We start from the raw sequence: 15,405 nt of genomic DNA, 5'->3' as shown, positions 1-15,405 counted from the left end.
GGAAGCAATGTAACGCCTTCAGGGAGGCAGGTTGGACCCATTCCGCCACAGCCTGGACCTTGGCGGGGTCCATGCGGTATTCATGAGGAGTGAGGATTTGACCCAAAAATTGTATCTCCTGCACCCCAAACACACATTTTTCGGTCTTAGCAAACAGCTTGTTTTCCCGAAGGGCCTGGAGCACCTTCCTGACATGCTCAATATGGGAGGACCAGTCCTTGGAAAACACAAGTATGTCATCAAGGTACACTACAAGAAATACCCCCAGGTAGTCTCTTAAAATCCCATTTATGAAATTCTGGAAGACCGCGGGAGCATTACACAACCCAAAGGGCATGACGAGGTATTCGAAATGACCTTCGGGCGTGTTAAACGCAGTTTTCCACTCATCCCCCTCTTTGATGCGGATAAGGTTATAAGCCCCCCGTAGATCAAACTTAGAGAACCATTGGGCCCCCTGAACCTGATTGAATAGATCAGAAATCAAAGAAAGGGGATACTGGTTCCTTACAGTGACCTTATTCAAGTTTCGGTAGTCAATGCACGGCCTAAGACCACCATCATTCTTCCCTACGAAGAACAAGCCAGCACCTACCGGAGAAGTAGAGGGGCGAATGTAACCCTTGGCCAGGCATTCCTGGATATACTCTCTCATGGCTTCATGTTCGGGACAAGAGAGATTAAATATCCTACCGTTAGGGAGCTTAGCTCCTGGTACCAAATCGATTGCGCAATCGTATTCTCTATGAGGAGGTAACACTTCGGAGGCCTCTTTAGAGAAAACATCAGCGAGGTCCTGAACAAACTCAGGTAGAGTGTTCACCTCCTCAGGGAGAGAAATAGAATTAACAGAAAAACATGATGTCATGCATTCATTACCCCATTTGGTAAGATCCCCAGTATTCCAGTTAAACGTGGGATTATGCAACTGCAACCAGGGAAGGCCTATAACCAAATCGGACGATAATCCCTGCATCACCAGTACAGAGCACTGCTCCAAATGCATGGAGCCAACAAGGAGTTCAAAAACAGGGGTGTGCTGTGTAAAATAACCATTAGCAAGAGGAGTGGAGTCGATACCCACTACCGGGACAGGTTTAGGCAAATCAATCAATGGCATCGCTAGAGACATAGCAAATTCCACAGACATAATATTAGCAGAGGACCCTGAATCCACGAAGGCACTGCCGGTAGCAGACCTACCACCAAAAGAGACCTGAAAGGGAAGCAAGATTTTATTAGGATTCATATTAACGGGAAATACCCTACGCTCAGTAAGTGCACGACAGACAAACAGACAAGGGTACACAGAAGCTAGGGAAACGGGGCAGCTGCCCACGGAGACACCGTGAGCAACGAGAGTAGTGAACGAGCCGAGTCAAACCAGGAGTGCACGAGGTACAAAACGCTGAGCAGGAGAGTGGTCAGTAAGCCAAGGTCACTAACAAGCAAAGGGTCAGTAGTTCAAGAGCAGCTGCAGCAGAGCCAGGAAACAAGCAGAGCAGAATCACAGGCAAAGGAGGAACAGGAAAGGCGGGTATAAATAGACAGTGGGCGGGAGCTAGCTCCGTCTGGTCAGGCTGTGATAGGCTCTCCCACTCCTAAGCCTGCCATCCTGAGTGGTGGAAGATGGAGTCAGTCTCACAGACATAGGAGCAGGTGCAGACTGATTACCCATGGGCGTCGACACAGAAGCTGTGTCTGGCAGATCCTTCAGGGTATGTGCACACTTAGTGACCAAAAACGTCTGAAAATACAGAGCTGTTTTCAAGAGAAAACAGACCCTGATTTTCAGACGTTTTTTGAACAACTCGCGTTTTCACTGCGTTTTTTACGTCCGTTTTTGGAGCTGTTTTCATTGGAGTCTATGAGTGAGAGAAAACAGCTCCAAAAACGTCCAAAGAAGTGTCCTGCACTTCTTTTGACGAGGCTGTATTTTTACGTCTGCACAGTACGTCAGCAAACCCATTCAAATGAATGGGCAGATGTTTGCCGACGTATTGTAGCCCTATTTTCAGACGTAAAACGAGGCATAATACGCCTTGTTTATGTCTGAAAATAGGTCGTGTGAACCCAGCCTTACATGTGCATTGGCTCATGCACTGCTTCCCGATTCGCCTGGGAATAGCACAGGCGCAATTACCCATTTTCAATTCATTGCTCTATTAGTAAAAAGCATCTGGTCAGGTCAGTGCACCGCTAATGTATGGGAGTGGTGGGGAGCCATATTTTCTTACCACTGACAAATAGACTGGCAGCTTAGGGGGGATAACCTTTACTGTGAGATCCAAAAATGCAGCACAGCTCATTTCTGACGTATCTGGAGCGCACCCAGTAAAGATTCCAAACACTTCCTGGAACTACAAATCCCACCCACATGAGCCCGCCAACAGCAGTACACAAATAAACAAAGTAAAATGGCAGGGGGAGGAAATGGTAAACGATGTGCTCTGATAAACAGCTTATTTAGCTTCAAAAAGGAAACCTTGCACCTACTGTATTTAAACACTGTAAAAACTATGTTGGTGCTGGTCAACCCCTTTAATCCTCCAGCCAGTGGTGTACATAGTGGTCTAGGGGCTCAATAGCAAAGATAAAAATGAGGCCCCTTTAAGGTGCTTCTTGACACTATCACACCCCTAACCACCTGCAACAGGAGGTCCTGGTGGTCCCATCCTCCTTTCATCACTCGAGTATTATATCCACCTCCTTATTTGCGAACACTGCAGCACCAGCTATTGGGCCTCCTCTCTCCAGGGGCCCTCTAGCAGTCGCGTGGGCTGTCTCTAGAGTACGTACGCCCTTGCCATCAATTTGATAAAAATTCCTTCATTCTCATTATGATCTAGTAATTAAGTAGGGTTCACTGATCTGTCTTATTTTACTATAGATGATTATAATACATTGTTTATAATGTGTCAAAATAATCCACAATGATGTAGAAACAGGGAAATTTAATTTACAGACAAAAATGACAATACAGTAAACAGAAATTGTCAAATACTGTAACAATCAATTGACAAAAGGAGACGGTGGACCAACTCCTTAGTGCATAGAATCTAAATCATCATTAGCTGTAATTGCTCGAGTTAATTTGCTTGTTAATTTAGAGATCTCATCATTGATTTGCCTGACAAGGATATATTATATGAATTATGTAGATGGTACATCTAGAATAATGGGAGATGTATATTTCTATGTCTAAAGATAAGTCACTTTTACGTATGTCAAATATTCTGTTACATTATTCTGCATATAATAGGACAATTATTCTGACTGCTCACTGAAGCTTTGCATTTAAGAAAATTCCCAAGAGTTTTGTTTAGACTTCTTATATATGATGTTACATTGGAAATAGTTCAAATCATAAAATGGTCAAAACATGCATCATTTATGAGTACGTCGAATAAATTCTGTGTTCTGTGGATGAAACATTTGCATAGCTTTGTACCATGTTTGCACTCGTCAAATTCATTCATGTATCTATAGCAACTAGAAGAACTTTTCCTACGATCAGATCATACACATTCACGAATAACAGTAGGCAACATAAATGATATACAGTTTTTGTATTGTTATTCATTGCAAATTTCATATATGGAAAATTACCCTTCAAATATGATTATAGACTCTGAATGTTCGTTCAGAGATGTGTATTATTGAGAATAATACCCATAACACGTCAATGTTATTAAGTCATTGATGGGGACCTATGGGCTTGGCACCCAACTGATTCTTGGTAGAGGGACATCAGCACCAAATTCTCCTTGGCACTAGTCAGAGATTTTTGTAACTCAGAATGTCTAAAACACTGTTAGTTTGGAGGAGCACCATTGCTTTCAATGACACTGTGCAGGCATCATAAAGGGATAAGGGATATTATTGAATCAATGGAGCCTCCAAACTAAACACTCAACTCTTTCAGGAAGAGACTCATTCAAAAAAGTTATAACTTTTATTTTTTCGTTGACACAGCCATACGAGGGCTTAATTTTTACGGGACAAATTGTACTTTCTAATGGCGCTATTTAATATTATGTGTGATGTACTGGGAAGCTGGAAAAAAAATCTGAATGGGGTGGAATTGGAAAATATACAGTTGCAACATCTTCTTATGGGTTTACTTTTTACTGCTACCTTTATTCTGCGGGTCGGTACGATCACGGTGATACCAAATTCATACTGTTTTAATTAGCTTTTAGTACCTTTAAAAAATGTTTGAAAACAAATATGAAATGAAATTTTGCATCGCCATATTGTAACCCCTCGCAACTTTTTTTTATATTTCTGTGTATAGAGCTGTGTAAGGCATCTTTTTGTACGGGGAAAGATTTAGTTTTTATTGATACCATTTTGGGGAATATCTGGCATTTTGATCACTTTTTATTACATTTTTTTGGGGGGTTCAAGTGACAAGAAAAAACCTGCGATTAAGCCATTTTGATCTTTTTCAACGCTGCGGCATTCACCTTATTGGATAAATATATTAAGCCGACCACACAAATAAGGTCGAAATTAGGTTTTATTCGGCCACCAGCTATAGTATCTTCCTTGATCTCCCCATAAACATGCACGAATATTTAGGTCGAGCGTGCATGTTTATTCATATGAAAATGTTCTACCTGTGTGTGTGCGCGAGTGTGTGTGTGTGTGTGTGGGCGGGGTGGTGTTTTAGGACCAAGTGTACGACTCTGGTAGAGATTAAAGGTGGTTCTACATGAGCAGATATCCACCTTTATTGAGCGCCGATCGACAATACAGCTTGTTGATTGACACTCGTTTGGGCTATTCACAAGATGAATTTGCATCTTGTCAGCAGCACATCCCCTATTTACACAGGGAGATGTACTGCCAACTAGCGACCATAAAAGCTAGCGCATAAAAGCTGTAATCAGCTGATCTTTGCCCTCTTTACACAGGGTAATGATCGGGAACGAGTGTTCATACGAATGCTCGTTCACCCGATCATTGGCCCCTGTAAAATGGCCTAAAGTACAAGTACTAGCAGAGTTAATAAGATGTTCTAAACTTATAAGATGTTTCCAGAATAAGCGAGCTGTGGCAGCCTTTGGCAGTAAAGTCCCGAATTTGTTGCCAATTGACATCTCCTAAGATAACCCTGAAGGATACCTTTCCATAGGGAGCACATATTTGAGATCAGAACAATTTGGGTTAGAGGTGAAAATAGTATATATAGAGCAGGTCACACCAGAGTACTGGGGATAGTTCTATAAGCTGTGATCCACACAAGTGTCTGGGATATATATTTCTCAATATTGAGAATAAAGTTTTTAATATGGAGGAGGGAGTAAAACCAGGATTAAAAGGAGTGGATTAGAAAGTTAAATACTACTCCAAAAAAGAAGCACAAGGGATATGTTCAGGGATATGTTCAGGGATATGTTCAGTCTTATAAGAACCTATGATTTCTTCTGGTAATAAAGGATCTTGTGGAGATATTAGTACTTTGTAATATTTTACACTTTCACAAAAGTATAGGAAATGTCACTTCATTGTGTTAAAGCTATGGAATCGAGGAGGGGGTGTTCCACAATAACCAATCTATGGGTGAGTAGAAGCAGTCATGGGCTGTTAAGATGAACCATGGGTTCTATGGTTTCTCAACACATTGGTAATTTTACCATCAGCATTATCTGATAATATTTAGTGAAGTTTGGCGAATTACAAGGGTATTTGTTGTTAGCAAGCAGAACTAAGTCGAATCATTCAGTTTAAGTTAGGGCCTGTTCACATCTGCGTAGGAGGCTCCGTTAGAGACCTCTGTCCACGGAGATTACCAGAAAAAATAGCGCAGTATGCGGCAAAAATGTTTCCGGTAAAACCACGGACACCCCAACGGACAGGCAAGAGAATCCATTAAGTAGAATGAGTTCCATCGGCCGCCGGTGGTGTCAGTGGTGCAAGGAAACCGTTGCTTCTGCTATTCCCTTGTTCTGCTCATCTGACGGGCCTTTACGCAAAATGGAATCTGTAAGAAATACATTGTTGCTGGATTTTTTTTTATTCTACACTAACGATATGTGCAGATGGAGGGCATTCAAGTTAATGGCCAATGGCACCAGATATAGATGTCTTATAAAAGAAATCATCCATTGCAAAACTATAGTTTGCTCTTTGAAATTGAAAAAACTCAGTGATGTATAGGGCTCTGGCAACAGGTTAAATGTTAAAGTTTATGAACACGATCATCACTACTGTTTTCATAAAAGAGACTGATATATTACATTCTCTTCTTTTTCTACAGGTACTGGGTGGCTCAAAATAAAATAAGGTTTTCAAAAATAAATGCCCAGACTTCAACCAGGAGAATGCAGGGACAGCGACATAAAGGCTTAAAAAAAATATCTTAGAAAATGAGTAATACAAAATGTAATAAAAAGAGGTGAGTGCTAATATGCAGTCAGGTAAATGTATTATATATGTCTAACGGTAGGTGTGAAATGTGAAATAAAGCTCACCTACAGCTACTTCCAAGAATATATTCGAAAAATATGTTAATGGCAAATCTCTGAGTAAAAAAGAAAATAAATAAGAAAAATGTAAGAGAGATAGATAGATAGATAGATAGATAGAAAGATACTGGAATAATTCCTTTCAGTTGTTGGAGTTGCTGCATTGTTCTGGAGACTTGAGCCTTGAAACTTAATTTAAAGGGTTTTTCCAACAATACTCCAACTAATCGCTATGATATGCCATCACTGATTGATGGGGGTCTGCTGCCTGGATACCCATTGATCCTCAGGACGTAGGAGCACCATCGCTAATTGACATTATTTTCATGAACAATTTGAAATTCCTCTACTTTGCCTGAAATTCTAAATAATTTTTCCCAAAAAATTCCATTATCATACAGTTATTTTTGTAAAATAACCCCCTTTAAAAAACAACTTACCTTCAAGTGGTATTTCTACAGCCTTTAAACATTTCACAAATGACAGAAGACAGAAAACAACTTTTCTCCAAAGGCAGAGCATTTTCTTTATGATGAGCCCGTTTGATCGTAGTCAAGTCTTGCTTCCACCCGTCAGTCATAAAGCACATTAGACAATCGCTGCACCTGCAGAATTAGACAATGGATATATATTTTTGTTCAGGATGAAAGGCTGCACAGCACAAAAGAATAGAATTTGACCATACACTACACAGATGAATACAAAAAATTCTCCACTATGCCGGTAAAGTTGTATTGATGATTATTTTTTAGCCCTGTATTCACTGTTGTGTTGAGTCAGCTGCTTAATCATCAATGGTTTGCATATGAGCTATGAGAGAACTTTATGATACTTCGTGGCAAATTTTTCTACTGATCTGTCTGATGTCTAATTTGGTACTTTGCCCCATGAGTATGTACTCAGTTATAGGGATATATCTACCCTTTGTCTGCTATTTACCATTGTGACCACCAGAATTTGAAACAAACAGTGACTGACAATCCTAGTCCCTAAAGGGAATGTATTATAAGAAAATTACCTATTGTTCAAATCAAGTTTTTATATCATACTTATTTTTTGGTGTTATTTATTCATTTTCCATGACACTATATTTAAAAAAAATATTATATTCTGTAGACATAATTTTTCAGCAGTCATCTCATTATTAACACAAGGCAGGATTAGCGTTGGATTATAAGGAGAGAAAAAGGGGCAATAGAACAGGTGCCTCCACCACCTACGGGCCTCCCATACTCAGTTCCCTTTAGGGCCTGTTCACATCAGTGTTGGCTTTCTGTTGAGGAGTTCCGTCGGAGGCAGTCGACTGCGCTATTGATTCCGTCGAAAAAACGTGAACCTGCCGTCAACATTGATATCAATGGTGATGCAAACGGAACCTCAGTTTTCCGTTTGACTTTCCATTGCGGGGTTCCACGACGGAAACCTCAGATGGAACGCCTCAACGGAAAGCCAACGCTTATGTGAACAGGCCCTTGGTCTTTCCCAGCAGCAAGACATTGGACTTTGTATAGAGTTTATAGTGTGTCAGGGACCAGGGTAGAAAAGGTATTTGGGCCAGTGATTATATAATGACGGGGTAGGGAGACAGACAGGTGAGCCCTAATCTACCCACCACTCAGTCCCTGCCTACTTGCACGGCCCCTCCTAGCCGACGGCGTACAACTGGGCGACAGTCCCTACGCTCAATAATTGCACGACAGACCAACAGACAAGGATACACAGAAGCTAAGGGAAATGGGGCAGTTGCCCACGGCAACACCGTGAGCAACAAGAGTAGTGAACGAGCCAAGTCAAACCAGGAGTGTACGAGGTACCAAACGCAGAGCAGGAGAGTAGTCAGCAAAGCCAGGGTCAATTTGAAGCAGAGGACAATAGTACAAGCAGGAGCAGCAGAGCCAGGAAACAGAAGAATCACAGGCAAAGGAGGAGCAGGAAATGAGGGTATAAATAGACAGAGGGCGGGAGCTAGATCAGTCTGGCCAGGCTGTGATAGGTTCTCCCACTCCTCAGCCTCCCAGCCTGAGTGGTAGCAGATCGAGTCACTCTAACAGATCTAGGCACAGATGCAGGCTGATTAACCACGGGTGTCGACAAAGAAGCTGTGTCAGGCAAATCCATTACAGTTTAAGTGTACTTTTAACAATATTCAGGTTTCAATAGGTGGCAGAATAGATGATTATACAGATTTTTCTTATAGTTATAATTAAGGGTCGGAGCTCCTTTCTCCTGCCTTCGCTGCTAACTTGAAGACTTCCGATGGTCACCCATTTATTGTCATTAGGAGAGAGGATAACCTGCTGCAAGTCACCTCTAACAAAGCTTATCTTTAGACTGAAGAAAGGATTGAGTATGTTACATCCAAAATGCGAAATCTTAATTCCCTCAATGGCAGACACTAGGTAACAGTGAGATTGAAACAAGAAAAAGTAGAAAAATCCTCCAGCTTACCTGACACACTCCTGTGTGTCATTGATAGCGCCCGGATCCTCGTGTCGGCACACGGAGTATCACGTAGAAAACAGGGGAAGAAGGTAGGATCCAGCGCTGAGGCGTTAAAATGGAAAACGATTTTCCGAGTTTAATTGTTAAATTCTAAAAGGAAGTCCAGTGTTGAAGTCCAGTGTTGAAGTCCAGGGTGTATAAGAAGTTGGGGGAGGGTATCCTCCTAAGCCTACGCGTTTCGGACAATGCTGTGTCCTTAGACTTGTCCGAAACGCGTAGGCTTAAGAGGATACCCTCCCCCAACTTCTTATACACCCTGGACTTCAACACTGGACTTCCTTTTAGAATTTAACAATTAAACTCGGAAAATCGTTTTCCATTTTAACGCCTCAGCGCTGGATCCTACCTTCTTCCCCTGTTTTCTACGTAACAGTGAGATTGCCCTCTGCTGAAAATGATCTAATGTGCATGGCCAGCGTGAGTTCTCCATGCATTGCATGCACTGTACTGGGGAAGGGGCCCTTATACAATTTTTTGCCAAGGAGCTTTCACGAACCTTGGTTCTGCCCTGGGCAGGATTATAATAGGAGGTAACGCAACAGCTCAACTAGTCCTTCCTTATCCCTGCACAGTGACCGCTGCACATGTCACAGAGCATGCTCACAACACTGTCTCATAGAAGTCAATAGGTTATTTTCTGACTAGCATTTTTTATGTCCAAGTGCCTGCTGTAAGTCAAATCTCTAGGACTGATGTTTATAGCTCAAGCAAGATGGCTGCATCCTTAATCATGTAAAGAAAATGTTAACCCCTTAACGCTATGTGACGTAATAGTCCGTCACAGGAGTTGTCCTGTTAACGCAAACTGACGGACTATTACGTCACAGCATTAATAGGGTACTGTGTCGGCAGACGCGTCTGCAGACACAGTTTTAAAGCCGTGATACCTTAACGCTATCACTGCTTCAAGGCCAGGACCGGAGCTAGCTTCCGATCTGGCCGATTAACCCCTTAGATGCGCTACATCTATGGTATTTACAAGCCGGTCGGAACCCTGCAATGAAATTACCTAACAATGGCCTCCTGTCTGCCTAGAATGGAAGCCTCTGGGCGGGACCTAAAAGGCGTCCAGCCGCTGTTTCAAGATGGCGCAGGCTCAGGAGCTGAGCCTGCGACATCAGCCACTGGTGTCAGCTGTATGTTACAGCTGACACCGTGCTGTAACGGCAGGAAAGGCACTAGCTCCGATCCCTGCCATTAACCCCTCAGATGCCGCGATCGAGGCATCTTAGTGGTTTGTAGCGATCAGCATCGACACAAGGTTATTGTACGATAGCCTATTATGCCCCGCCCACAGACGGGACCTAATAGGCTTGCTGTCAGTGAATGACTGACAGCTCTAATGCATTGCAATACGTGGGTAGTGCAATGCATTAGAGTAAAGATCAGAGGTGCAGGACCTCAAGTCCCTTAGTGGCAAAAAAAAAAAGTTAAAAGAAGTTCATAAAAAAGTTGAATAAAAGTGTAAAAATAAAAGTTTCAAGTTAATAAAAACAAACACTGCCTTTGTTCCTATAATAAGACTTTTATTATTGGAAAAAAATGAAAAAGTTAAAAAAAAGTACACATATTTGGTATCGCCGGGTCCGTAACCACTCAAACTATAAAACTATAATATTATTTTTCCCGCACGATGAACACCAAAACCCCCCCCCCCAAAAAAACAATGCCATAATTGCTATTTTTTTTATCACCACCCCTCACAAAACATGGAATAAAAAGTGATCATAAAGTCGCATGTACCCCAAAATAGTACCAATAAAAACTACAAACCGTCCCGCAAAAAACAAGCCCTTACACAGCTTTTTTGACTGAAAAATAAAAAAGTTCCAGCTCTCAGAATATAGCGACACAGAATGTGCAGAGTGTCCAAAAGCGGATAAGATCGGACACCATTTATCAGTGTGACACTGGCCACATATCTCTGAAATATTATTTATTTACTGCATTATTATACCCTCTTATTATGCCCTGATTTTCTCCGCACAGATTACATATACCCCCACATTATAAACTGAAATACCAGCAAAACCCCAAATAAAAACTACCACTAAGTAAAATCTGTACTCCAAAAGCCAAATGGCACTCCCTCCCTTCTGAGCCCTACAGCGTGCCCAAACAGCAGTTTACGCCCACATATATGGCATCGCCATACCCGGAGGAACCGGCTTAGCAGTTTACGAGGTGTTTGTCTTCAGTGGCACAAACAGGGCACAACATATTGCGCACTAAAATGGCATATCAGTGGAAAATTACAATTTTCACTTTGCACCATCCGCTGCGCATTAATTACTAATGGAAAAACACCTGTGGGTGCAAAATGCTAGTTACACCCCTTAAAATGCCTTAAGGGGTGTTGTTTCCAAAATAGGGGTCACTACTTGGGGGTTTGTTTTGCTATTTGACCTCAGAGCCCTGCAATTGTGGGCCAATGCTGTGAAAATCACCAAAATCGACCTCAAACGCACATGTTGCTCTTCACTTCTGAGCTCTGTCATATGTCCAGGCAAATGTTAAATGCCTTGAGGGGTGTAGTTTCCAAAATGGGGTCACTTCTTGGGTGCTTCCACTTTACCTCAGGGGTTTTGCAAATGCGACATGGCACCCAAAAACCAATCCAGCAAAATCTGCATGCCAAATAGTGCTCCTCCCTTTCTGAGCCCTGCCGTGTGTCCAAACAGCAGTTTATGACCACTTATTGGGGTATTGTCGTACTCTGGAGAAATTGCTCTACAAATGTTGGGGTGCTTTCTCCTCTTTGTCCCTTGTGAAAATGAAAAAATGTAACTTTTTAGTGGAAAAAATGTTGAGATTCATTTTTACGGCCTAATTCGAATAAATTCTGCAAAAGACCAGTGGGGTCTAAATACTTACTATACCCCTATATAGATTCCTTAAGGGGTGTAGTTTCCCAAATGGGGTCACTTTTGGGGGGTTCCTACTGTTTTGGTCCCTCAGGTACTTTGCAAATGTGACATGGCACTCGAAAACCATTCCAGCTAAATTTGAGCTCCAAATGGTGCTCCTTCCCTTTTGACCCCTGCTGTGTGTCCAAACAGTAGTTTATGACCCCTTATTTGCCGTAATCGGGATAAATAGATTTTCAAATGTTGGGGTGCTTTTTTCTCCTTTATGCCTTGTAAATATAGAAAATGTCTTCGTTTTATTGGAAAAAATGTAGATTTTCATTTTCACGGCTTCATTCCACTAAATTCAGCAAAAAAAAATGTGGGGTCAAAATGCCCACTATACACCTTGATAAATTCCTTGAGGGGTGTAGTTTGCAAAATGGTGTCTTTTTGGGGGTGTTTCCACTGTTTTGGCATCACAAGACCTCTTCAAAGCTGACATGGTGCCTAAAATATATTCTAATAAAAAGGAGGCCCCAAAAAACTCTAGGTGCTCCATTGCTTCGGAGATCTGTATTTCAGTGAATTAGCACACTAGAGCCACATGTGGGATATTTAAAAAAACTACAGAATCCGGGCAATAAATATTGAGTTGCGTTTTTCTGGTAAAACCTTCTGTGTTACAGAAAAAAAAGGTTTAAAAATGAATTTCTGCAAAAAAATTAAATTTGTAAATTTCATCCCTACTTTGCTGTAATTCTTGTGCAACTCATTGTATGGGCCCCTCAAAACCACTTCACAACTGAACTCATCCCTGTAAAAATAGCCTTTTGAAATGTTCTTGAAAATGTGAGAAATTTCTGCTAAAATTCTAATCCTTGTAACGTCCTACAAAAATAAAGGGATGTACAAAAACGATGCCAATCTAAAGTAGACATGTGGGAAATGTTAATTAGCTTTTATTTTGTGTGGTATTACTATCTGTCTTACAAGCAAATACATTTAAATGTAGAAAAATTCTATTTTTTTGCAGTTTTTTGCTAAATTTTGGTCTTTTTCCACAATAAAATACTGAATGTATTGACAAAATTTTACCACTAACTTAAAGTATAACGTGTCACGAGAAAACAATCTCAGATCGCTTGGATAGGTAAAAGCAATCCGAAGTTATTACCACATAAAGTGACACGTCAGATTTGAAAAATGGGGCTGCGTCCTGAACGTGCAAACTAGTCCATGTCCTTAAGGGGTTAATCAGCAAGAAAAAAGTGTTAAATTCGCTTTAATCAGCAACATCACAAATGTAGGATAACGGCATGGTTTAGTAGATCAGAAGAAGTGGTTTATTGGAAGTCTCCTCTAGGCCTGTTTTAATGGTTGTTTCACAGTGTCCTGAAAAACAGGTTCCATTATTTTAACTGTGACAGTTGTACAAATGTTCCTTGTGTTTCAGCCTTTAATTGATGTAATTACTTGCAAAATTCAGAAATTGTTAGACTGCCAAGTGTTAAAAATGTAGGAAGAAGTGGCACATTGGCAACAAGACGCAGAGATTCAGAAGCTCAATGTAGAAACCCTTGGTAACAGATGAGACTTTTGAGGCAACACATCCTCAACTAGTTGAGTTGCCACAAAGTACTTAATGATGGTGACTTCGGCCTCGGACCAGTTGCATTTTGGCATCAGAGTGCCATGTTTATGTTCAGTTTACTTACAGGCCTGTGTTAACATAAATTTTATAGATCATTCAATGGCTATTAGAGTTGGTCTTCTTCTGTGATCTTCTCCTTGGCGGTTCTGATTTTTTTTTTATTGAGAAATGGGAAAAGATTGTGGTAAAGCTGAAAAATTGCACTGCTCAGTTCAGGACACCATTAATACAGGAGACAATACTGGAGAAATGAATGGTAACATCTCGGAGGTAGAGTAGATAGTGTGACTGCGCTGGTCTAGCAGGGTGATCAGTGAGTGCTCCCTGCCTGTGCCTCTTCTGTTATTAGAATACCCCATTTCCACATGGAACCCGTAAGATCAGTTTAAAAACTAGTTGATGAGAAATTTATGTTGGGTGACCAAGTAAGGGGAAGGGGTTTAAATCAGGTATCTCCTGGAAAAAAAAAACAGGTAATTTGACACCTCTGATACTAGGATATGTTGATTTAAGAAAATCACCCTTTTTAGATTTATAATACATAATACTAGTGTAACGCCCATGGCCACAGACCGTCAGGATTACTCACCTCCTGACGGCCGCAGCCATAGATCTGTGAGCATTGGCCGGCATCTCCTCCTCAGGAGATGCCAGTGCTCACTTCCATTTCACTCTGCGGTGTCCCGTAGGGTGCGCACGCTCGTGCTCGGCCTTAAAGGGCCAGCGCGTGCACCTGAAAAGTATGTAAAATTAGCCCATGATCACCTTGGACTATAAGAAGGGCCCTGCCCCTTCCTTCATTGCCTGAGCATTGTTGTGTTTACCCATGTTCGTTTTTTCAAATGGTCCCTTAGTGTTTTCCGGTTCCCAGTGTTCCCGTACCTGCTATCTGTATCCCATGCTACCTTGTTCCTGTGTCATAGAGAGTTGGAGTCGTGTTGTGCCATTTACTACACCTGCTGCATTACACCGCGCCTGGTGTCTGCCTGCTGCCAAGTTCCCACCCAAGTCTAACCATTGCTACTGTCTGAATTACCACAGGTACCCTTATTCGAACTATAGACATTGACTTGGTATCCTGTTGGCCAGCTGCTATACCGCTACAGCGGTACAGCCTAGTGGGTCCACAGATCGTGACAACTAGTATCGTTCTTCGGGATTCATGAATTAATATGAATAGACATGTGAAGGAAATAACTGCATAGAAACTTACATCCTAATTTAAAGCCTGTATATACATATACTGTATACAAATCAACAAATATTCTTAAGAGAATACAAGAACATGCAAGGTAACAGTGGGAAGAAGAGACTGTGATAATCAGTCCATAGACGTAACAGTTTTAATAAAAACTATAACCATTCTGAAAATCATTTGAACAGCACTGCACTAATATGTAATACATGAACAAGTTTTAGTACTAAACCATGACTATGACTGTGCTATTACAAATGAATTACCTATGCTTGTTTAACTTGTGGAAAATGTGAATATTTTGCATTATTGTGTGAATGAAAGCTGCGGGTTAAATACCGATCATGTTAGCACTTGCTCGGATTCATTTTTCCAGAGTCGACAAACTAAGCAGTGAGCACAAACTAAACCTACAATAATAATGTAAGGCCTTTGCAGGTCTCATAACTTATAACAGGTTCATATATTTTGACTAACTTTTTAAGTCAACCGCAGTGAGGAGGACATTGAATGGAGCGGCGGTCGAGCATGCACGCTGCCGCTCCATTCCATGTCTATGGGAATGATGGAAACTTCCGAGTACAGTGCTCGGCTGTTTCCATCATTTTCATAGACATTGAATAATGTGCCGGGTGCATGCTAGACCGCTGCACCATTCAAGCTCCTTCTTTCTGCGGGGTGGGGGCGGGGGTGCAGTGAGGAGGATCTATGGGTTTGGGAAACCTGTTCTCTTGA

General features: G+C 41.5%; 1 protein-coding gene across 1 annotated transcript in view; it reads right to left on the bottom strand.

Moving 5' to 3' along the window:
- The window catches only part of CHL1 (cell adhesion molecule L1 like), a 126,714-nt gene that overhangs the window by 59,675 nt on the left and 51,634 nt on the right, over positions 1-15,405 (bottom strand). The window contains exon 2 of the mRNA XM_075833772.1: positions 6,914-7,078. Coding sequence (XP_075689887.1) covers positions 6,914-6,995 — 82 coding nt within the window. The 5' untranslated portion in view covers positions 6,996-7,078. The remainder of the gene's footprint in view (positions 1-6,913; positions 7,079-15,405) is intronic.

This window comes from Rhinoderma darwinii, chromosome 7, assembly GCF_050947455.1.
Source record: "Rhinoderma darwinii isolate aRhiDar2 chromosome 7, aRhiDar2.hap1, whole genome shotgun sequence".
Lineage (NCBI taxonomy): Eukaryota > Metazoa > Chordata > Amphibia > Anura > Rhinodermatidae > Rhinoderma > Rhinoderma darwinii.
The sequence above is the reverse complement of the archived record's forward strand: the minus strand, read 5'-3'. Positions and strand labels throughout refer to the sequence as shown.